Source organism: Sus scrofa, chromosome X (genome assembly GCF_054392235.1).
Source record: "Sus scrofa isolate SSC_HxYL_T2T_F1_AM1 chromosome X, Sscrofa_HxYL_maternal_Yorkshire_Landrace_v2.0, whole genome shotgun sequence".
In the NCBI taxonomy this organism is placed as follows: domain Eukaryota; kingdom Metazoa; phylum Chordata; class Mammalia; order Artiodactyla; family Suidae; genus Sus; species Sus scrofa.
This window is the reverse complement of record NC_139401.1, coordinates 122,102,738-122,126,806: the sequence shown is the minus strand read 5'-3', so window position 1 is coordinate 122,126,806 and position 24,069 is coordinate 122,102,738. Positions and strand designations below refer to the sequence as shown.

General features: G+C 48.2%; 1 protein-coding gene across 32 annotated transcripts in view; it reads left to right on the top strand.

The window, feature by feature from the left end:
- ARHGEF6 (Rac/Cdc42 guanine nucleotide exchange factor 6) overlaps nucleotides 1–24,069 on the top strand; it is a 117,102-nt gene that overhangs the window by 12,534 nt on the left and 80,499 nt on the right. For 24 of the 32 annotated variants that reach the window (XM_085006733.1, XM_085006732.1, XM_085006727.1 and 21 more), the window contains 2 exons: nucleotides 20,948–21,032; nucleotides 23,227–23,351. In XM_085006733.1, coding sequence (XP_084862859.1) covers nucleotides 20,948–21,032; nucleotides 23,227–23,351 — 210 coding nt within the window. Of the gene's footprint in view, nucleotides 1–251; nucleotides 898–20,947; nucleotides 21,033–23,226; nucleotides 23,352–24,069 lie in introns of those variants that run through there. The other 8 variants (XM_085006745.1, XM_085006744.1, XM_085006743.1 and 5 more) reach the window with 1 other exon arrangement.

The following is a 24,069-nucleotide window of genomic DNA, read 5'->3' as shown; positions in this document are numbered from 1 at the left end:
ACCGGGCAGGGCTTCTCTGTGAGGCCGGGATTCCCGCCCGAGGCTCTGGCCGCGGCCGGCGGCAGGCCGGGCGGCGGCAGCCCTGGGCTCTGGGCCGAAGCCGGCGGCCTCAGCATGCGCAGTGTGGCCGCAGCCGCTGCTCCGCCGCTTCTGCTGCTGCCACCGCTACCCGGGCGGCGGCAGCGGCGGCGGCTGCTGCTGCGGCTCTGCCCTGCGCCGCTGTCACTTCCAGTTCCTACTTCGGCGATCCAGGTCCGGGTCACTGCTTTCCCGCTGCTGGCCGGGTCCCTCCAGGCCGCTCTCCCTGCCGGGCGCCGGCTCCCGGCTGGAGGGAGCCGGCGTGGTACCGAGAGTGGGGTCCGGAGCGGTCGCGGAGGCAGGTTCCCCGGGCAGCCGCCGCCCCGCGCGCCCTCGGCCGGCTCGCCGCCAGCGCAGCCAGCGGGGCGCGTCTCTCGCACCCCGCTCTCGGCCCCGCGCTCCTCCGCCCGCCGAGCGGCCCGGCCGCGCTGGAAACAAGAACTTGAGGGCAAGAATCTGGCTTCCCTTTAGGTTAAAAAAAAAAAAAAGAAAAAATCCCTGGACTGGAGAGGTTGCGGGCGCTGCACGGAGTTTGGAGACGGGCGCCCCCTCCTCGACCGCGTCCAGGAGCAAAGTTGCAGCCGCCCCTCCCCGCTGGCCGAGCCGAGCCCAGCTCTCCAGTTTCGCCTTGGTGGCGGCCGCGCTCGGGGCAGGGTCCCAGCTCCGGCCGGGTCGAACGGTTCCCGCAGCCTTGGCACGGGCTCGGCCGCCCGCTCGCCGGCCCCGTGACTCGGGAGGGCGAGCCGCTTCCAGGAGGCAGCGGCGGCGCGACTGGAGCGAGCGAGCAGCCGGAGGACCAGCGGGCAGCGGCCGAGCCAGGTGACCCGCCCGGGAGCGAGGGGTCAGGGGAAGGGGAGCGCGCGAGGGCCTGGGGTGGGGCCGAAGGACCCCCGTTGGAGAGCAGCCGCCCTTCTTCCCCGGGGCCGCGGCTCCCAGCCCCAGCCGCGGGGGCTGCCCTCCGCCAGGGCCTCGCGGTGCTCTGAGCTCCCGGGTGCCGGGAGCGGGGGCGGGGGCCGAGGGCGCGGAGAGGGGACGCGCCAAACTTAGGGGCGAGTTGTCCGGCTCTGGCCCGAGGTTTGCCTTCGACCGGATTCCTTCTTTCCCCCGGAACCAGGGCAGGACTCAACGGTACTATTTTTTGCTACTAATTTGATGCCCCCCCCCCCAGCCCCCGGCATCTGTCTATTTGGGGATATTTTCGGCGTTGAGGATACAGGTCTGTCGCAGGAATGGTTTGTGGATGGGGCAAGGCTTGTGTCTACAAGGTGTTCCAACGTGCCTGTGATTAATTTCGAGTTTTCATTTTCCAGTCATTTAGGAACCCAACAGGTATTTGAGCGATTTCGTTCCATGGCTCTAGAGTGGAGAGCCCTTAAGTTTATCTGTCTCTTCAAAAATCTTATGTTTTTATTTCTGGTTTGTATTGGTTTTGGATATGGGGTGACACATGATTTTTAAAAAATGTTCTTAATGTGTAGTGGGAGTAAAAATAGAGTAAAAGGGAATATATTTTTCTATCCAACTGTGTATATTTTTGTCAAGGAAACCTTCACGTAAACCAAAACCCATTACAGAATAGGATACAATTTTTAAAGCACGATTCTAAGGTCCCAACTGCTTTTCTAACTTATATTTACCTGGGAACCCCACAATTTGTCCTTGAACTTCCTATCTTAATTTTGACATTGACCGTGGTAAGAGGAGCTGCGATGACATCATTTGCTCCAGCCACAGTTCTGGTGTTCCCTTACTGAGAGAGCCTGTCTCCAAAACCTAAGGCCTGGGCCTGCCCTTGTACTTGAGCTGAGGCATTTCCAAGGATTTCTCTTAAGCAAAGTATTCTGCCACATGCCAGGCAGTGCTGCAGTCTCTTCTTACATAAGTGAGCTTCAGGCTGATGGAGTGTCTGGGTGCACTTGGAGCGGTTAATATCGGAGTTCTCAGTCTTGGTGGGGGGGCCAGGGCGGTGGTTGGTGATTGGAGTTTGGAACAAAGTCAATCTCCAGCCTAGAATTCTCATCTTGCATTTCTTTGCTGCTTAATTTTGGAGCCGGCTTTCTGCTTATCTTATCTGAAACTCACTGTGCCCTTGTAAAGGATGGAGGAGAGATGGCTTTGCTTTCGTTTGATAGAGAAACAGAAAAGTTTAGTTCACTGAAGGCGTACAGCTGACTGGTGTGATCTTTGACACTCTCGCCAGAATCTTCTGATCTAAGCCCAGGATTCTGTTTTGCTTGTTTGTTTTTACTAAAACATGACATTTTATACAAAAATGTTTCACTGGGCACAGTTCGTGGATGGTATGTCTTCCCAGATACTCTTTTTTTCTATTCTTTTTGCCAACTCACATGGCTGGCACTGTTCTTCGGGGTGAGGACAGGAACGAAACTTTCCAGAAGGGGGTCCGTGGCTCATCTGTCCCCACTGTCTGCCTCCTCTCCGTCCATCTCCGTGGATAGCAGGTGCTGAAGGGAGTGAGGCACCAGGGCCCAGAAATGTCCCAAATTCGTTGGACATCACTAGCCCGAGTATAGAATTACTCCAGTCCCTACAAAGAAGCTCATTCAGGAGGGGAAATTGGAGAGCGTGAGTTTTGTTCCTGTACAGCAATCTGCCCATCACTGGGGTGAGACTTAGGAACTTAGACAAGAAGGAGGAAAATACTGTGCTAGGTGCTTTGAGTGTATTATTTTATTTACTCCTCACAACAATCCTGGGAGAGAGGGGATATTGTGCCCATTACTCTGTTGTGGAAACTGAGGTCTGGGGATGATCCAGACAAATGCAAAACAGAGCCAGAATGTCATCGCTGATGTACCTTTCTTCAGAACTTGTTCCCTTTGCCACCTGCCAGGCTGTCCCCCACAAAGAAGCTATTTTTTTTTTTTTGTCGTTTTGTCTTTTAGGGCAACACCCACAGCATATGGAGGGCTCCCAGGCTAGGGGTCCAATCGGAGCGACAGCTGCTGCGCTACACCACAGCCACAGCAACACCAGATCCAAGCCGCATCTTCGACCTACCCCACAGCTTACAGCAACGCCGGATCCTTAACCCACTGAGCGAGGCCAGGGATCGAACCCACAACCTCATGGTTCCTAATTGGATTCGTTTCTGCTGTGCCATGACGGGAACTCCCCAAAGAAGCTATTGACAAATACAGGAACACCTAAGCTTGGTTTTTCCCACTTGGCTGTACATTAGAACCACGTAGGATGTTTTTTAAAATACAAATGTTGGGGAGTTCCTGTTGTGGCTCAGCAGTAATGAACCCGACTAGGACCCATGAAGATTCGGGTTCGATCCCTGGCCTCTCTCAGTGGGTTAAAGAATTTGGCGTTGCCCTAAAAAGACAAAAAAATAAAAGATACAAATGTTGGGGTCTTGAGCACTGAGCTTTTGGGTTAATTGGTCTGTACTGAGACCCAGGCCTTGGTATTTCTTCTTCTTCTTTTTTTTGCTTTTTAGAGCTGCACCCGCAGCATGTGGAGGTTCCCAGGTTAGGGGTCCAATGGGAGCTACAGCTGCCGGCCTACACCACAGCCACAGCCATGCCAGATCCTTGACCCACTGAGCAAGTCCAGGGATCAAACCCGCATCCTCATGGATCCTAGTCGGATTTGTTAACCGCTGCGCCACGAAGGGAACTACCCCCCCTTTTTAATGTTTGAATATATATTGACCTATAGCATGAATTCGGGAAACTGCACAGATCCTAAGTATAGAGTTTGATGCATCCTTGTAGATTGCACACATCCATAAATCAGCACACCGATTAAGAAACACATCATTATCAGCATTCAAAAGCCACCCGCCTTCTGCCCCTTCCTACCCCTCACCAGTGGGCACCACTGCCCTGACCTCTAAGACAGTAGCTTTGTTTTTTTTCTTTGGTGCTTAATATGAGTGGAAGTGTACAGCAGGTAACCTTCCGTGTGAGGGTAATATTTGTACAAGTCTCTGGTGTTTCTGTGGGGTCTAGTCGTGCTTTTTTATTGCCTGTGGTTTTCCGTCGTGTGGATGTCCCCTCTTTTGTGTATGCATTCACCTGTTGATGGGCGTGTGGGTTGTTTCCAGTTTGGGGTTGCTATGAACAATGCTGCTCTGAATATCCTTGTGCATGAACCACACTTCTGTTGGGTTTATACCCAGGCGTGGAACTGCTGGGCCACAGGGCATGTATATGTTTGCTCGAGTAAATCCTGCCCCAACGTTTTCCAAGTGGTTGGGTCTGGTTATTTGGTTTGAAAGCTCCCCGAGTGATTTTAATGGGCAGCCCAAGTGGAGAACCATTTCCCTGGCTTATCAAGAGTTCTGCTGTCCAGCAACCTCTCGTGTCGTCCACCTAGCTTCCTCCTTAGCCTCAGTTCTTCTGGAAAATCTTCTCCGCTGGATTGGGCAGCTAGCATCCATTTTCTCACAATCCCTTGTACCCAGCTACCTTTATGCTGCCCTGCAGCTCTCACCACGGCCGTCTGGATGCCTTCCTCTCCCTGCTCGTCTGGGAGCTTCTCAAAGGCAGGAACCAGAGCTTGATCATCCTTATAACGCCAGCAGCCAGTACAGAACGTGGCACCCGGCAGGTGCTCCGTCAGTGTTGATTAAATGAATGGGTAATAGAATGACTGGAGGAGCGGGGAAGAGCGGGGCTGCCAAGGCGATGCCCCATCTTTGTACTTGGACTTGTGCGCTCGATTCCTAGGAGGCCGCCTCAGGCCCTCACTCGGAGCCTAATTATTATTTATTGAAGCCTGTTGGAATTATGGGTAATCTGGTTGCTCATCCCAAAACTGATTAGAAATCGCAAATTGGATTAGATGAGATAAGGTATGTGGGAGCACTTTGTAAACTGGAAAACAGCATCCACATAGAAAGCTGTGATAAAGGGAGAAGGGCACTTGCTCTAGAGGAGGCGTGCGGGCCACAGCAGAGAGCGAATAGCTATGTGTCCCGTGGAAGCAATGAAGTCAGCAGGAGCCAAAAACTATAAAAAGCAGACTGCCAAACATAGCCATCTGGGCCCTTTTGGGGTGGGGTCAGGCTGTGTGGTCTAGTGGCCAGAATTTGTGACTTTCTCTGCTTTGGTCTGGGTCTGAGTCCTGGTCAGGGAATCTTTGTTCTTGAGAAGCAGTAGGATCGTGCCCTGGCTAAGGGCCAGAGTTTTGGACTTGAACTGACCCAAGGTCGCCACTTATTAAGGCTAATGTCCTTGGTGGCAGTGGTAAGTAGTATCAGGTATATACTACTTGATTATTATTAAGTATATGCTTATTGGATATATGCTACCACCTCTTCGCATTAAATGACCGAAGGCAGGAATTCCTGTTCTGGCTCAGCAGTTAATGAACCCGACTAGTATCCATGAGGACGTGGGTTTGATCCCTGGCTTTGCTCAGTGGGTTAAGGATCCTGCATTGCTGTGCCTGTGGCGTAGGCCGGCAGCCACAGCTCCGATTGGACCCCTAGCCTGGGAACCTCCATATGCCTCAGGTGTGGCCCTAAAAGGACAAAAAGGCCAAAAAAAAAAAAAAAAAAAAAGATGAGCGAAGGCAAATAAAGCACTTAGCACCAGTGCCTGGCACTGAGTAAACTCTCAATAAAAACTAGTTCCTAATTGGAATTTTAATACATCCCAGTAGACTAGTGTTCTCAAATGATAATCATGCATTATCAGAAAAAGTTCACTTTTCTTTAACAGTTGCATGAAGCAGATTCTGTTTAAGAAGTGACTCATGCTTTCTAGAAGGACCTTGGATGCAGGAAAGGGTAAACTGTGGGCTCTGTGGAGTGCCGGCTCCCCCAGGGCTTCTGAGGTTGTGTAGTAGTTACATGGAGAATTTAGACGGGGATGAAACTTAAACCAGGGAAGAAAAAAATCCAGCCATCTTGTTTCTCAGTCCTGTGCTTTATTTGGCAGAGATCGCTTATTTTTGGAAAAATGTTTTTAAAAAATAAAGTCGAAGGTTAAAATCCCCATATGTTTTCTAATCCTCAACATGGCTCTTCCAAAGACAAAATAAAGTGGAACATTTCTGGGAATTTTTGATGAAGAGCGCTAGCCAGCCTGAGCTCTGTTCTCACGTCGAACAGCAGAAATTCATGCTGTCAATATTACTAACGTCTTTTACTCACTCACTGAAGTTTTTCCCCCCTTTTTCTGGACGTGCAAAAAAAAAAAAAGGTGGAAAAAAAGAAAAAAAGAAGAAAAAGAATTTGAATTTCGATTGGGAGTGTTGCAATGTGTTTAAAATTATTTTTAGGTCACATGCATCTTGTTTTCATATTTTATTTGGAATCCTGCCCAGTAGAGACAGTTTAAACTTCAGCGCTATTACAGCCCAATGCTATCCATGGGATAGAGCCTGGAACCTTGGACCATAATTTCTGACGATACATGTGGAAGATGTGGGTAATCTGAAGAGTTTCATAAACGGGTTGTAAATGTTCCTGTTACGTCTCCAGCTGTTGTCTTGCTGTCGCTCACGTTGTCATGCCCAGCGTGGCCAATTTGTAACGGCCGAGAAGGATTTGTATATGGTTTCCTTTGCAACAACTCAGGACTAGAAGCATGTTTGGGTATCCAGTTCTAAAGAGGAACTAGAGAAGACAAAGCAACTGAATTCTTCCGAGGCTATGAATTATTCAGTTGTCAACCACAGTAACTTCTTTAGCTACCATTTTGTGTGCTAATAATAGAAACGGTTTGGACGGATTCCTCTTGGAATTCTAGGGTCAGGAAAGCTTTTCACTCTTTCCTAGTCTATGCATAAACTTAGAAGAATGTGGAAGAAGGATCTTTTCAGTTTCTCCTGTTTACCTGGAAGAAATCGTTTAATGTGTGTCTTTTGAAACAGTGTTTGTTTATCAAAACAAAAGAAAAAAAGAAAAAAGTGGGAAAAAAAGAAAAAAAAATCGAAAATAAAAGATTAAAAAAGAACAGTACTTGTTTTGTAATTACAATAGCTTGATGTTCGAAGATCCACCGTGGAGCAAAATGCTTCTTGTTTTCGTTGCATGAAATAGTTAAAAAAACCAGTTCAACATTTTTTTTTTAATTGTTGATGACTGACAAAAATTTTTTCCTTTGCCCCCAGGAAATAAATAATAAACCAGTTGAATTGGGCATAGTTGAGGAAGGAAATTAAAAATCAATTGCCTCTATTAAAAAAACAACCGAAAAAGCAAAAAACCCACTTTTTAAAAGTATGTGATACTCAAAAAGGAAACGTAGTTTCTGAGTTGAGCTGACTGTGCGCTGATCATACTAAAAGAAAGGCATTTTGTTAGACAAGTTGGTCAGGAGTTCCCGTTGCGGCTCAGCAGAAATGAACCCAACTAGTGTCCATGAGGACTCAGGTTCGATCCCTGGCCTCGCTTAGAGGGTTAAGGATCCTGCGTTGCGGTGGCTGTAGCGTGGGCCGGCAGCTGCAGCTCCGATTCGATTCGACCCCTAGCCTGGGACCTTCCATATGCTGCAGGTGTGGCCCTAAAAAAGGCAACAACAACCAAAAAGTTGATCAATTGAATCTTCCTGATGGAAGGTGCCAAAGTTATCTTGTTTTAAATCTAACTCGCTCTCATTTGGTCTTTATGTTGATCCCAATCCAGGCTGTTTCTGGGGGCAACAGAGCACAATCTTGGCCAGCTCTCCCCTACTCCAGCCCTAGCCTATTTTTTTGCCTCTTTTTTAGGGCCGTGCCTGCGGCATGTGGAAGTTCCTGGGCTAGGGGTCGAATCAGAGCAGCAGCTGAGGCCAGGGAGCGAACCCTCATCCTCACGGACACTAGTCGGGTTCTTAACCCCCTGAGCCACCATGGGAACTCCCAGTCCTATTCTAATTTGATCATTGCTGTCATTGAGGGGCCCCCAGGGATCAGTCCGAGGGGTGAAGATGTTGCCAGCACAGCCATGGGTGATAACGGTGATAACGTGGGGGTTAGTACCAAAAGGAAATACTAGGTCTGGCCTGTGAATTGCAAATGAAGAAGAGCGAGGGCTCCCCACAGTTGCTTAGGGCCTTTGCTTACTAATATTTTAATTTATTTACTTGTGGAAAGTGCCCAGGCCGGGGATCAAACCCATGCCACAGCAGTGATGACACCCGATCCTTAGCCCACCGAGCCCCCCGGGAACTCCTCACTCACATTTTAGAGGCGGTGTATGTCCACTCAGTCTAGAAGCTGCCCCATATCTGCATTTCGGGGTTGGCATTGCCACGTCCACTGTTGTCGTCTGGAAGAAAGACTTGTGACACCAGACATCTGTCCAGTTAGCTCCAGGCCTTGTCATCCCCTGGCACACTGAACCTGACTGCACTGAGGGGTGTGTGGGTTCAGAGATGCGCATCATCCCAGCCGACACAGGGTCACATGTCACTTTTATTTGACTTCTTGGCAGAGGATTTACCTTCCTAATTTAGTTCTACTTAGAGAAATAGGGTAAAATCCCAGCTTTATCCTTTCTTGGGGACTTGAATATTATTACAGAGATCGGACATGTCAATTCAGGGATTGAATAGGGCAGGAGGGAAGAGAAGGACTTAAATTAAGGTGAGATGCAGTGCCGCAGTTTGCACAGTATTAAGGCTTAGGGTTAGGGTTAGGGTTATTGTCGTAAGGACCTGTCTCACTCTGGTCAGTAACAGATGGGTTTCTCCACCCTTTGGAAGCGTGGATGCTACTTTAAGCGGCATCTTTAAGGGGTCAAGCTCTGAACATCTTTCATGAAGATCTGGGCCTGCGAAGCAGGCCTCAACTCTGAGAAACATCCACTCCATCTCGTGATTTGTGCATTCTTCCAGCAAACTGGGCCTACTTACCAATAATTTCTGAGGAATGTACGCAAGCCAAGAGGATGTAGTATTTTCCTATTAAAAGAAGTTTAGCCACTGCTTTCGGGAGAAATGTATTTTGGGATCGAGTAAACAAGCATTTGTCCTGCAATGTAACCCGTTTGCATTCTTTGAAGATATGCTGATATTTGGGAATGGGTTTATCTTGATTGGGGACCCCAAAAAATCACCTTCAAGGAAAGAGAACAGAGTGAAAACCAATCAACGTTTGACGACAGTTGGGGTACCTGCAGATGACGTCTTTATTTGCTAGATTTTGTATAGAATCCTTTTAATTTCCTATCTTAAACCAAATTTCTGTATTAGTACCTGGCATATACCAGGTGTTCAGTAAATATTTGTTGAATGGGTAATGAACGGATGAATTTTTAAAAAGTTATTTTGTTTTATTTTTGTTTTTACGGCTGCACCTGCAGCATATGGAAGTTCCCAGGCTAGGGGCTGAATTGGAGATGCAGCTTCAGAACTATACTGCATGCAGGCACGGCAATGCGGGATCTGAGCCAAATCTGCGACCTACGCCTCAGGTTGTGGCGACACCAGGTGCTTAACCCCCTGAGCCGCAATGGGAACTCTTAAAATTTTATTTTAGATAAAATAACTATCTAACAGTCTATGAAAAGTGTTGACTTTTCATCATAGAAATGACTCTTTAGTGGCTGAAAATAAGGCTAAAAAGAAAGCTGGGTCTCTCCTCATACAGCATCATTACCAGGTTTCTGTATGCCAAGTTGGTGCATCTGTTTCGTGTTTTTAAAAGTTAAAAAAAAAGAAAAGAAAAAAAAAAAAAAAAGAAAGCTATGCGAGGTGAGGTCCCACACTGTCACATGGAAGATCACCTCTGCCTTTCCAGTCCTCTGGTCACTTCCTACTTCTTTTGTTACTCAAACTCTCTTGATGTCACTGGTCTTTCGAGGTGTGAGATTTGCACATCCAGGACTCTGTCACTTTGCTGCTCCACAGTGATCCCAGGCAGTAACTTCCCTTCCTGTTGGTGGAGTAAACGCTTGGTCAGCCTTCTTTGCTTCTCTCAGTCCTATTCCTCCAAAAGAAAAATTTCTCTTTTCCCAAGTGGTGGAAACACTGTGAGCCCTGATTTATCACGTTCTACCAGAGGAACGTTTTCCCCATGCCTTCCAGGGAAGGCAGGCCCAAAGGACAGATATTTCTGGTGTAAGAAATTCCTGCTTACATCTTAGGCTGCAAGGAGAGACGGTAGTCAGCAAGTGCTTGTTCACCGTCTGTATGGTGAGTGCAGTGCATTGTGGGAAAAGGCGGCGCGTGTGTGGGAAATAGTGGAGGTGTTTCCAGGTGGGCAGAATCCAGAGCAGCATACAGAGCTTCCAGAATCTCGAGCAGCATGCAGAGTTGAGAGAAGGAGGAAGCCACTGTGTACTGCGATGCCGAGGTAAGGGAAGCCCCCGTGGGGGAGACTGCTGGATGGTGGGCCCTGAGGGACAGCTAGGGCCCTAGGGACTGTCGAGGGACCTTTTTCATACGAGAGGCACGCGTAGCAGAGAGGGGCACAGTGAAGAGAGGAAAGGATTCCGGGGTGTACACGGAGATGATGGTGAAAAATGATGGGGTTGCTGGGGGTGGGGCCCGCTTGGGGTAGGACCAGGCTTGAAGCGTGTGGACTTGACCTCGCAGGCTGCATGGGTTACATGAGGCTGAGAGATGTGGACGTTAAGCATCATTCCTAATGGCCCGGACCCCTGAGCTCCCGGACGCCCACCTGACCGTGTTTGGATGGTTTCCTAGCAACAAATCTTATTTGGGGTCAGATGGAAGACCCTCCATTCATTCATGTATTCACTCATTTATTGGTTGATTTCTGTCTGTTAGGCACTGATTGGGCACCTCTGCCAAGGGCATACTTTTGAAAGAGTGCCTCACAGAGAGACATGAGCCGTGTGCCAAAGGTCTTGGCCAAAGGAATTGTTGAAGGTGACCTTGAAAGAGAAAGGAAGTGGGAGGACCTTTGGCACAACACCCTTCCCGCCCGGATTAGCTGCCGTCAGAGGGGCTGCGGGCATAGGATTTGTGGTCTTTCGCATGGCCTGTCACCTCTGCTTGCTTCCCCTGGGTTACCTTGCCATATTTTGCCACGTCCCACGGTGCTCTGCTGTGACGCGGAGCCTGTTGTCGTACAAGGGACGAACAAGCGAATGTGGCTCGTAGTGGCTGTCATTTCAGCTATTTTACAGTAAACGGTTCCAAAAAAAAAAAAAGAGAGCCCAGCCCAGCCACCCAGGAACATCTCACAGTCCTTGGGGCTTCCCATCTCTGGCCTGCTTAGGTTCTGGTGCTCTACGAGGAGAGCGAAGGGAACCTGTCGTACCCGGGACAGGTGAGCAGTCGCATTGGCAGGTGAGTCAACGAAATCTGCCACCATGGAGTTGGAAGTGTCTTTGGTCACCTCACAGTCACCGGTTCCCTTTTTTTCGGACCAGTAACAGGTGTATGTATTGCAGATAACAGATGTTTCCTGAAAAGTCACACGGAAATTGATTTATTTTCTTCCTTAGCGATATTTCCTTTTGACTTTACTGTCATTTTGGCAATACCTTTTCCTCGATGGTGATTCATCACCAACTGGCGAGAGCGTCTCGACTTTCATTAATTCATCAAACATTGATCGACTGCCTGCTGTGTGACAGGCACTCTTTCAGACACTAAGGATCCAGTCGTGAAAAACTTTTTAAAGACCTGGCCTCATGGGGCTTCCACTCTAGATGGAATTTGTACTAAGGTTTCTCTGACGGTACATCCTGTGGCTCCACCAATGAAAGATTGTTTATCACATGTCTCTTATGTGCTGAGTCCCGGGTCGGGGTGGTGGGGTGCTCTGGATACCAAAGAGTTGGCCTTGCAGTGGGAAAGCCAGGGCTAATCTTAACCGCACAGAACAGAGTATTACAGTGGTGGCCAGTTGGGACCGTCTGTGTGCATCTTGCCGGACTGAGGGTGAGCTGGTGGAGGGAGGGCTTTCTGGAAGGCAGCAGATGAGGAGCTGCTGCTCAAAGCACCCCGCAGTGGCCCCTGTTTGCATTGGCCTCCTCCCTCTCTAATCTGTTTGTGGGGCTCATTTCTCACCCATCACTGCTGTGCATGGAATTCATAGCCAAGCGGCTGCTTCTGCCAGGTTCTTGGGCTCTGACCCTAAATCATCGTAGGCTCCTAGGAAAGCAGGGGCTGCGGGGGCCCTGTCTTCACAGGGCACCCCCCTCCCCAACTACCTGAATGGTTTAACAGGCAGGAGCTGGTGGCTCTTGCAATTTCTGAGCCTCTTCTTATAACCTTCATACATTTGCTTGATTGATCATGGGGAGGTCTGAAATAACTAGTACTTGGAGTACTAGTACTTGGAGTACTAGTGCACAGCATGCACAGCAGCGATGGGTGAGAAATGAGCCCCACAAACAGATTAGAGAGGGAGGAGGCCAATGCAAACAGGGGCCACTGCGGGGTGCTTTGAGCAGCAGCTCCTCATCTGCTGCCTTCCAGAAAGCCCTCCCTCCACCAGAAATAACTAGTACTAGAAATAACTAGTACTTGGAGTACTAGTACTCCCGCGGCATAAGGAGATTCCCAGACTAGGGGTCTAATCGGAGCTGTAACCACTGGCCTACACCAGAGCCACAGCAACGCGGGATCCGAGCTGCGTCTGCAAACTACGCCACAGCTCACGGCAACGCCGGCTCCTTAACCCACTGAGCAAGGCCGGGGATCGAACCCGCAACCTCATGGTTCCTGGTTGGATTTGTTAACCACTGCGCCACAACGGGAACTCCACTGCAATCAGATTCTTAACCCATTGCCCTACAGTGGGAACTCCTATTTTTATTTTTAGATTAATCTTTTTTTTGATTCCTTCTTTTTCATCTGTCCTTTATGTGAAAGAACACAGAAGTATAAAAGGATAAGACCGTTGATTTGGGACCCCAAGCTCAGGAATTCTTCAGTAGGAAAACGGATGATTTTCCAAAAGTTCGTTTTTAACTTATTGTTAGGAACATCGAAAGCATTTCCCCATAGAAACAAGATTCTAGGAGGAGCCTCTGCTCTCTGGCCGGCCCACAGCAGCTTGTTTCATAACTACTGTGGCTGAACTATGGATGTCACGGAGACTAAATGGCAGGGGTGACCCTAAGTCTCCGGGAAAAAAGTGTTCCTTGTTCCAATTTGCAAGACTAAGACACGGGCTCCCTTCTCCGCATGGGTGGGGAGGGGCTGGGGAAAGACGCCCCCAGCTCTGACGCACAGACGCTCCAGCAGCTGGGGCATCACCCGTCGGCCCCCACCCCTCAAAACTGGCAGCCAGACTGGCTCTGGTGACAGGAGCGACTGGCTGGCGGAGCAGCAGCAGCTGGTGTTCGGCCTCCTGCTTCCCGTCCTGGACTTGGCAAGCGCTTTGGACAGGAGAGGGTTCACCTTCCCCTTTCTGTCGCGTCTGCTCTCTTTTCGGTGAGATTATCCAAAGCCAGTTGTTGGCTCTTTTCACTTTCTAACTCCGGGCCCATCCGCATCAAGATGCTGGTAGCATTCCTCGTTCCTTCGCCTCTTGTCCGAACGCTTGCTCAACTGAAGATAAATCTGAGTTGGGGAGAAAGTGGTTTTTCCCCTAGAGGCGTGCTCACAAGGAAGAACCGCGATTCTAACGTGGGATCTGTCGATGGTTGGTGACGCTGAGGAGGCCATCTGGAAGTGGATTTGGGGACTTGGCCGTGAGGTGTGAGCAGCGATGGGTTACTCTGAGATCTTTGCTCCTGTTACGGGAGCTCTGTGGACCTCAGCTTCCTGGCCCTGGATATGTTAGGAGATCCAAGTAATCTAGAAGCCCGAGGAGTCCCCATTATGGCTCAGGGGTTAAGGACCCAATGTTGTCTCCAAGAGGATGCAGATTCGATCCATGGCCTCGCTCAGTGGGTTAAGGATCCGGCGTTGCTGTGAGTTGCGGCATAGGTTGCACATGCGGCTCAGACCGGGTATTGCCGGGGCTGTGGTGTAGGCTGGCAGCTGTAGCTCCAATTCCACCCCTAGCCTGGGAACCTCCACATGCCACGGGTGTGGCTATAAAAGAAAAAAAATTTGGAAGCCCGAACTATATTTATAATGTGACTCAGGTGTCCCCTGGTGACTCGGTGTGTTAAGGATCCTGGGATGGCGCTGCTGTGGCGCAGGTTCGATCCCTGACCTGGGACCTTCTGCATGCCACAGGCATGGCCAAAAAAAGGTGACTTTATATAAATCTACAGAGACAAGAGGACATAGGTGGTGGAAGCTATCCACAATCACAGTCTGAGTCTCAAGAGGCAATGGCAGCAAGATAAAGCCAGAATTTATAAATAAGCCATTTTAAAAAGTGACATTTTGAAAAAAAAAATCAGCTCTAAACAGGTAATAATTATGTTAGGCTGCAATACCCCAGAATCCCTTTGCTTTGATTCTGTGTTATCCAACAAATTACTCATTCTAATTTGGTTTTACCATGTAGATTTCTCTATTGGGAGAGAGCGATCTGCCCGTAAAATGGAGTACCCAATCCTCTCAATGGTTCATTTTTTTTTTTTAGTAAAAATTAGAAAATGGGCATTTTGGTTGATGCATTGGCCTTTTGTGAGCGTGGTTGGTCAGAGTCCATTTTCAAGAGCCTTGAGAATCCAAGACCAGCTTCTGGACCTTAGGACCCAGCTAAGGTTCAGCCCTTGGGAGCTGCTGCTGGGGCTTCAGATGATGGACCAGCAGGCCTTTCACTGTGCTTCTTTGGTCAAAGACATTTCTCACTTTCCAGATGGGAAACAGAGCCCCCAGAAAAGTCATATTGCTTTCCTTGGGTCCTCACCACTGCTCGAGGGTGACACACCTGGGATTGGAGTCCAGGTCTTCCGACCGGCACAGCAGGGCTCTTTTCAGTACAGCGGGTTACTGCAGCGACCTTGTTCCCTGAGTTGCTGAAATGGAGAGAAAGGAAGGAAGGAAGAGAGGAGTGGAGAGCTGGGTTTGCCCTCTTAAGTTCGCTCCACATCTAATAAGAACTGTTGTTATTATTTAAAACCGGGCAGGGTACAAACGCCGTCCAGTGTATTCTTGTCAGTGGAATACCAGGGGCGAATGGAGTCCAATTTCTGGGCTGAGGGCATTATTTGTTGCTGACTTTGTGACTGCTTTTAGTAGGTCGTGTTCATAGAGCCAGGAGCGGTGCCACCCAGTGAAATATGACTAAGCAACTCCAGTTTGCTTGCTCTGAGGCACTGTGGAATGACATGTCCTCCAAGGTGCAGGGGTTAACAGAGGCAGCGTGCTCAGCTGCGAGGATTAGCGAATGTGATTCAAGATGGGCTAAGTTAATTTAAGATTTTATTCAAGAAGAACAAGAAGAGCAAGGAGGAGATGGATATGTTCCTAAAATATTTGGATTTTTTTTTTTAAATGGACCTGAAACATAAGCTGTGTTCATGTCGTTCCACTGAATCCCTGGCCTGGCAGTTGATTAGATTTTAATAGTGCAGTGACAGAGCCTATTGTGATCACCTCAAACCCTATATTAACTTTAAATGAAGTTGATTGAGTGGCACTGAAGCCACAGCACATTAGAGATGCTACCCAGTTCTGAACTAATAGGCAGCATGGCTTCTTCTCTTAACCAGGATGTGGCTGGGGCTGGGACTGGTTAACTCAGGTGCCAGCGAATGCTTTAACTTGATCCTATAACCACAGGCTGGACCCCCACCTCATGTGTCTGGACAATGGAACCAGATCGGCAAATAGGAGTAACTCTGTGCAGCCCTAATTTCCTTCTGGCAAACAGAACCACATGCTTGCTGGGTCAGAGATGCACCTTGAGATGACAAGGACAGTACAGGAGTTCGACAAAGCCCCTGCAGAGACAGCCTTCTCATGTAGGAGATTTTTTTCTTTTTTCTTTTTCTTTTTGTCCTTTAGGGCCATACCCGTGGCATATGGAAGTTCCCGGGCTAGGGGTTGAATCAGAGCTGTAGCTGCCAGCCTACACCACAGCCACAGCAACGCTAGATCCAAGCCAGGTCTGTGACCTACACCGCAGCTCACGGCAACGCTGGATCCGTAACCTCCTGAGCAGGACCAGGGATCGAACCCACGTCCTCATGGATACTAGTTGGGTTCATTGCCACTGAGCCACAGTGGGAACTCCAGGAGATTTTTTTTCTTTGACATGATTAGTTGAACCATGTCATCTTAGAGGTTGTAACAAACTTGCGGCAGATGGTACAGATACTGCTCCTGTTGAGCAGCAAGGGATTTCTTTCTGTGTACAAACTCGCAGATTTCATTCTCATTTTTTTTTAATGTCTCATGGAGATATGTCAAGTGTGCATACAGGGCTAGAGTGCCCCTCAGAGCACTTTCTCGTGTATTCTTATTGGCTCCGTCACTTTCTTGCTTGGGGACTTAACTACTCTTGAGCCACAGTTTACTTATGTTTAAAACGGGGGAAATAATTGTGCCCACCTTACAGGCTTGCTGGGAGGGTCAAGGGCAATGAATGGGGTGGCTAGGATGACGCCAAGCACGGTGTCAGCACTGAGCACTATCAAGGGCTCGGTAAATCAGGAAATTGTAGCTGTAAGATGATCGAGTGGCTGGGGCGGGGGGAGGTTTCTTCTATGCTTCCTTGCTTTTGTCAGTTTAGAGAAAATGTCATAAAATAGCATCCATGTTGAAACTGAAAACTACTCCAAAAGGATCTATTTGTAAAGCCATATAAATATTAACTTCTGTGCGGCTTATACTGGCAGATCCCCAACAATTCAGAGTTAACACCTGGTGTTTAGTGGATGGAAAAGAGGTTTTGCAGTCTTTGTGAATCTCCAAAGTGGGAAAAATGTGGGGAAACATTTGAAAATGAAATGCCTTGTCTGATTTCAGCTGTTCACCTACGATTGGCCCTTAGGCTGGCTATATGTAAATACTTTTTTTTTTTTTTTTGTCTTTTTTGCTATTTCTTGGGCCGCTCCCACAGCATATGGAGGTTCCCAGGCTAGGGGTCGAATCGGAGCTGGAGCCACTGGCCTTTGCCAGAGCCACAGCAACGTGGGATCCGAGCCGCGTCTGCAACCTACACCACAGCTCACGGCAACGCCGGATCGTTAACCCACTGAGCAAGGGCAGGGACCGAACCTGCAACCTCATGGTTCCTAGTCGGATTTGTTAACCACTGCACCACGACGGGAACTCCTGGCTATATGTAAATACTTAAAAAAACCCCCAACAACCCTTGAGGAGCTTTAGTCCCTGTCTCTCCTCTTGCTTACCTAGAATAGAGTAAATGTGTTTCTTTGTCGTTGTTGTTATGTTTGAACCTTGCCTCATCCCATGGCAGGTGTGGGACCTTGACACCATGGGCAGTAGTCTAAGAAGCAGTCCTTCCCGTCCTGTGTGCCTCACAGTCGGGGTAAATGGAGGGAGGGGAATCCTGCTGTTCATCTGACCTTCATGGATACAACTGGGTGGGACTCACCAGCCAATTTCTGCCCCGGAATCGGTTGTAAAGAAAGTTCAGCTAATCTGGAACTCAGTTTCATACCAGAGACACTCGACAGGCGAGTGAGGCTTGCACAGCGTACTAGGAGATGAGTGCCGTCGGCACTTTGTATTGAGAAACCAACACACAGCACTAAAGTACATATTTGCATTACCTGTAACCATCCCAGTGCTTTGCAGGTGGCAAAGGGGACTTGGGTCTGCATTTTGTACATGCAGATGATTGGGATTAGTCCTAGGCAGGTGGCTTGCCTTGGACTCTACTTCTCTTGGCTCTCTTCACAGCCTCTCCATGCTGGGGCTGTCTCTCTTGTTCTTCCCAGTTGGAATCCAGTGCCCTTCGTTTTTCTCCACGTCATCCTCTCTAAACGTGGTCTCACGGCTCTCAGTTCCACTGGGGTGTAAAAGACTCATCAGAGCTGCAAGTACTGCCCTCCCTCCAAGTAACATTTCCCTCTTAGTAGGTGACCCATCTCAAGTGCCCGTGTGAGGCTTCCGGGGGTGTGGTGCGGTGGCGGGTGTTCATGGTTGTAACTAATCTTCCTTCTGCTCTGAAAACATCACCCTCAGTTGCTGCCTTCCCTACTGGTCCCTAGAGGCGTCTTCCAACTTCTTCCTATGTAGTTCCGAGTGCTTCAGAACAGCATCTGTGGGTAAATTCTAGTGTATTGAGGTTTTCTAAAAACAGAACCGTGTGTAGCACAGGCAACTTCCCTCAAGCAGACGCAGTGCCTCTTGTTGATGCCTGTTTCGTTTTCTGATCAGTTGATTTGTTCTCAAATTCAGTCCAGTACCAATACAAGGGAATACTGCCAGCATCGGCACATACAGGCAGTCACTGAGCCTGGATAAGGGGCAACATCAAAAGAAGGGGGGGGCTTTTAATCACAGCTTTTGCTCTCAAAATATATTAATATTCTGCTAATATTTGTCTGTTTATTATTTTCTTTTATTATTATTTTTATTATTTGGCCATGTCTGCAACATGCAAAAGTTCCCAGGTCAGGGATGGAATCTGCGCCGCAGCAGCGACCTAAGCCACAGCAGGGACGACACCAGATCCTTAACCCACTGAGCCACCAGGGAACTCCTGTTTATTATTTGAGACTCTACTCATCTCCACCACACCTACCCAACACACATATCCACATGCATATGCATGCTCATAGTCCCATTAAGAATTATGGGCCAAAAACAAATGAGTTTTTTGCTGACATATATGTCATTAATGCTTTCCCATTGATCAGGTCTGAGGGAGCTTCAGTAAGTCTGGAAGCACTGGAATACTGGATGCTTTCTCTAGGGTCTGTTGTGTCTTGTTGAGCCAGGCTTTGGCAAACTGAATCAGAATGCCTATCAATTTATTCCTGAAGACATTTTGTCTTGTAGCATCAGAAACATATTTGGATTGTAGTGTCATTTAACTCTTCAGTAATACTGGCATTTCCCCCTTTGCTAAAAGTACATTAGTGTCTCATTTTTAAATGTGATTTGGTTCTTCAGTCGTTTTAAGTTTGAATGCAAAACATTCATTGATTAAATGAATCAGAATTGTGAATCTCGGAAGAGGCGGACTACCGTAAGCTCACATTTGCATATATTGTTTATATTCATGGCCCCCCCAAATTTGAAAAAAAAAATGGATGCTATGTATTTTCATTTTAGAGACAGATTGTAGGTCTTGAAGAATATGTACACACAGAAGATAAAATTGGGTCTTGACGTGGCTCCCAGAAAACATGCAGATTAGAAATGTGGCAAATGTCTCTACCTAATGGGAAGGCAGATCCTTCGCAGTCTCAGGCTCATTACCAACCATTCCCCCATGAGCATTTTATTCCCGTCGCCACATTTGAGAATAAAAGATGCAAACCTCTAAACATCCTGGAACAAAATGCTTCTAGAAGGCGTATTTCTGTCTAGAAGGTGGGCTTATGATTATGTATCTGCATCAGTGGCTCCAGATTAATAGTTTGTGCTTATGCTTGAGAATACGTCTAGTTTTAAACATACATATATGGGACTAGAAGAAGTCTCCATACCTTTTAATACATTGACTATTTTTATTTTTATTTTTTATTGAAGTATAGCTGATGTACAATATTTAAGGTGTATGGCAAAGTGATTCAGTTTTACATATCGCTATACTTTTTCAGATTTGTTTCCATTACAGGTTATTACAAGATATTGAATACATTTTTTTTTTAGGCCCGCACCTGAGCCGTATGCAAGTTCCCAGGCAAGGGGTGGAATCAGAGCTGCTGGCCTACACCACAGCCACAGCAATGTGGGATCTGAGCCCACCACAGCTCACGGCAATGCCGGATCCTTAACCCACTGAGCGAGGCCAGGGATCGAACCCGCATCCTCACAGACACTAATTGGGTTCATAACCTGCTGAGCCACAATGGAAACTCCCTGAATACATTTTTAAAGTAACAATTAAATTGTCTTTATTTATTTATGTTTTGTCGTTTTAGGGCCGTGCCCGAGGCATATGGAGGTTCCCAGGCTAGGGGCTGAATTGGAGCTGCAGCCGCTGGCCTACGCCACAGCCACAGCAACATGGAATCCAAGCCGCGTCTGCGACCTACACCACAGCTCACAGCAATGCAGGATCCCTAACCCACTGAGCGAGGTCAGGGATTGAACCTGTGTCCTCATGGATACTAGCCAGATTCATTTCTGCTGAGCCATCACAGGATCTCCTAAATTGTCTTTAAAACAACAACTGATTGATATCTTCCTCAGGGACAGTGGGATATCCGAATGATGGTTTCGACAAGGACGGGCACAGTGAAATATTGTATTTCTTTAATGTTCTGTTGCTGGCAGTTGAGTAATACCGAAGGCCAGAGGTCGTATTTGGAAAAATCACCCAAGGCTAGGGAGAACCTATAGGCTCAGGCAGGCCAAGGTTCAGATCCACGGAGATGAGCTGAGGGGGCAAGGTCAAGCCGCAGAAGCTGGGCTCTGAGCCTGGGAGCAAGAGGCAGGCCTGGGCTGAAAGTATGGGTGGCGCAGGGTTGGGATGCCAGGGAGCTGGGAGATGGCGGTGGCCATGGGGAGAATGGGCAGCAGAGAGAAGTAAACTGTTGAGGGGCAGACGGGCCAGAAGGCTCCCCCTCCTTGCTCGTGGACCTTGCTGTTAAGGACCTCGTGTAGGTGCTGGGCAGTGACCGTAACCCATGCATTGAGTTTCCGGTAACGGGGCTGAGCGTATTGATGTGTTCAGGTCACAAGAGTGGGTCTCTGCATTTCCTGGTGGGCCCTACACTCAGCGCGGCTCTCATTTCCCATTACTGCTTCTCTCTGACTCACTGATGGCCTGCCACATGTCATCAGGCAGCTCAGCTGCTGCTTTCATTTCTCCCAAAGGTGTACAGAGGTTTAGGGTCTGGGCTTTTACATTTTTTTCTCCTGAGAGCTGGAGGAAGTGGCCTTCTTATGGCTGGGTTTGCTGAGTTGTCTTACAGTTTCAATTTCCTTTCTCATAGGCCTTTGATCCGGATGACCTTTATGCAGGGGTCAATTTCTCCAAGGTTCTGAGCACTCTTTTAGCTGTCAACAAAGCCACAGAAGGTAAGCAGGTCTCCGGGTGACATGTTTGGGTTCCCGGGTTTCCCATTACCCTGGGGGCCAGCTCTGGCCAGGATTGTCTCATTGCTGCACATCTATCTCCTCTCCCGAAATGAACCCCAGTGGGTGCCAAGTGCTTTGATTCATCCTAGTTTAGGACTTAAACACAACTTTCCTAGGTGTTATTCGAATGCCCTCACTCTAAGCACTGGGAAACGATTTCATTCGAAGCTATTGAGTAGGCAGCTGAATATAACAAGACAGAAAATAAAAAGGAAAAAGGCCAGTTCCCTTTTTCATAAAGTTTACAAAATGTAGCCGTTACTTCCCTTTCCCCACCAGAGACAAATTTTTCTCATCATTTTCTGCATGTCTTTGTCCGTGTGAAGGAACCCGCAGTAACCTTGCCCTGGAAATGAAAGCTCGGCTTCATAGTGAGTGAAAAGGACCTCATTTATTTAAATGTTTTGACCCATCACGCTGGCGGAATTAAATATAAATCCTAGCAAATGCGAAGAAAATGATAACAAAATATAACTTGATTCCTTCTGTGATATATAGTGTCTTACATGCACCTGTGCAATAATACCCACAGTTAAAATGCGTCGCGCCCTTCACCATGGGCTAGGCTGTCCTAAGAGCCGTCGATGGTCTTATTCAGGCTTTGAAACAACCCCGGGAATAGGTATTATTATTAGATCCCTTTTCCAGATAAAGAAAGGCAGGCCCACGGTTGCCTAAGCTCCAGACCTGGGATTCAGACCCACATCTGCTTGACACCGGAGCCCTGACGGTGCCGACACGGGTCTTGCCACTCGAACCCTTGGAGAGTCAACAGGCTGTGTTCCCAGCATTGCCAGGTGCTGCAAAGGAAGCTTGAGACGTGGTGCCCGCCCTTGAGAAAATTACCGTCTATTTAGGGAGACTCGACTTACCCACGTGAAACAATTAGAGAACAAGAGCAGACAATATAACCAAGTGCCAAATAGGCTGGAGCATCTAGGAAGCTATCAAGTAATTATAGTTTTTAGTCAAAAGAGCTGTATATAATAGCAATACATGTAAAAATACTTCTCCGAAGTTGTTCTTTTGCTATTTGGAAGAAAATGCTTTTGAGTTATTGCAAGGCGTATAGCAGAAAGTACAGCTAATTCAAGTGACTATATTTAACACACATGACAACTCTCCAGTTCTGAGCAGGGAGGAGCGTATAATTCTAACATTATGCCGTACAAATTATACGTTCCTTTGCCAAACTCTCCTCGCAAGTTTTACAGTCTCTTCCTTTGCCACAGATATTTATAAAATACAAGGAGGTGAAAGTTAAAACCCACAGCACCAAGGAACTTACTTGGATACTGAGCTTGTCGCCTAGGGAATGTTTGGGCTTTAGACTTTTGCAGTTTATGTCTTTTAAAAATAAATGGAGAGGAAAAGAACCCTCATTTGAATTTGTCAGCAAGCCAGCTCCTCCCTTTAGCAGGCTCTCAGCATTCTGAAAACACCCGGCGGCGGCGCAGTGCGGGTCTGATCCAATTTCACAAGGTTTCAAGGAAGAGGAGACTCTTGAGTTTGATTTTTTTTTAATTAAGAAAAAATAATTCTGGTATCAGGATTGCATCTTTCCCAGACACACATTCTCTCTCATTCCCTCCCCCCCCCCGCCACGTCCCCCTCCCCGCCGCCCCAGGCACAAGGGGGATTTTACATTCTATGTGCCGCACATACTGTTCCATGCAAGGAAGAAAAGAACCCCTCAGTTATGGGCCAAAAAACAAAGCGAGAAATTTGAAATATTTCGAAGTAATAAGAGCCACAAACAGCTGTTTGGTACCCAATATAGTCTTGCCCGGGCTAACGGCATATACTGTTGCAACTGGTGCAAGAGGGAAGAGTTGTAGGGAAATGGGTTAAGAGAAAATGTGGTTCTGTCGCTGTTTTTCATTCTACTGGAGAGCAATGGCCAGTAAGGTTAAGACAAGAAAAAGAAGTTGGCCTCCTTCCTGGGGGAGGGGGTGAAATAAGCCGCCGGGCGTGTTCGAGATGATAACAGCTAGAATTCTGGTCAGATGGCCTCTGATAAGGTCCCCTGAAAGATCACGTTCTGCTGGAGATGTGGGGCTTTTTGTTTTTTGTTGTTTTTTTTTTTTCCTGACACGCGTGGTTCTCTTCACGGTGCCTTTTCCTCTTTTCACAGATCAGCTCTCAGAAAGACCATGCGGACGCTCCTCTGCTCTTAGCGCTGCTAATAGTTCCCAGACAAGCCCACAGGGAGCAGTGTCTAGCGCAGCTCCAGGGCTGCAAAGGCAGTCAAAGCCCGGGGTAAGTGGAGTCTCCACATCTTCCCTGCCTGCTTGGAAACCCATCAGCCGGCGGTCTCGGTTACGTCCGCAGAGGTGGGCAGATAGCCGTTCCGCTTACTTGGGGGCGCTGTGAGAAAACGAATTTGAAACCTCGTACCCACTGGGACAGATCGATGGCGATGGCGTGTTGGGCACAGTCAGAAAATCTAAGCTGAAGCCCCAAGGTCCCGGCCCTTCTGGAACTGAGCACCCGAGAGTGCCATGCAAATACCCGTCATTAGGACCACTTCCTGAGGGAGCTTGGCTGCTAATTCCCCTCTCCCTGGGTTTCTCAGGGGAACCGAAGCGCTCCTGGCACCTAGCAGGCAGTCACTGGAGAGCACCCGCTCTCATCATCCCTGCTGTCATTTTCGTTTTGTCTCCCGCCGCCCCATTCCTTTGGCGCCCCTGCTGAGCCCCTGTCTGGGGAGGGCTCAGGCCTCTCTGCGTTTGGTCTTAATGGGAGCTCGCATTTGGGAGGAAGCGCCCTGTCTCCTGCTCTTTTGAGACCTTTTTTCCTTGTCAAAAGCCACCCACTTGCTTTCAGCCATCATGAGCTGTTACTTCCAAAGTACTTTAATTACTTCGAAAGCACTTAACCTTTTGAGATCACAGATTCCTTTCAGAAGGGTTGCATACCCCTCGGGCCCTCTCGCATTTTATGCAGAACCTCCTGTCTGTGAATTTATGGGGGTCCG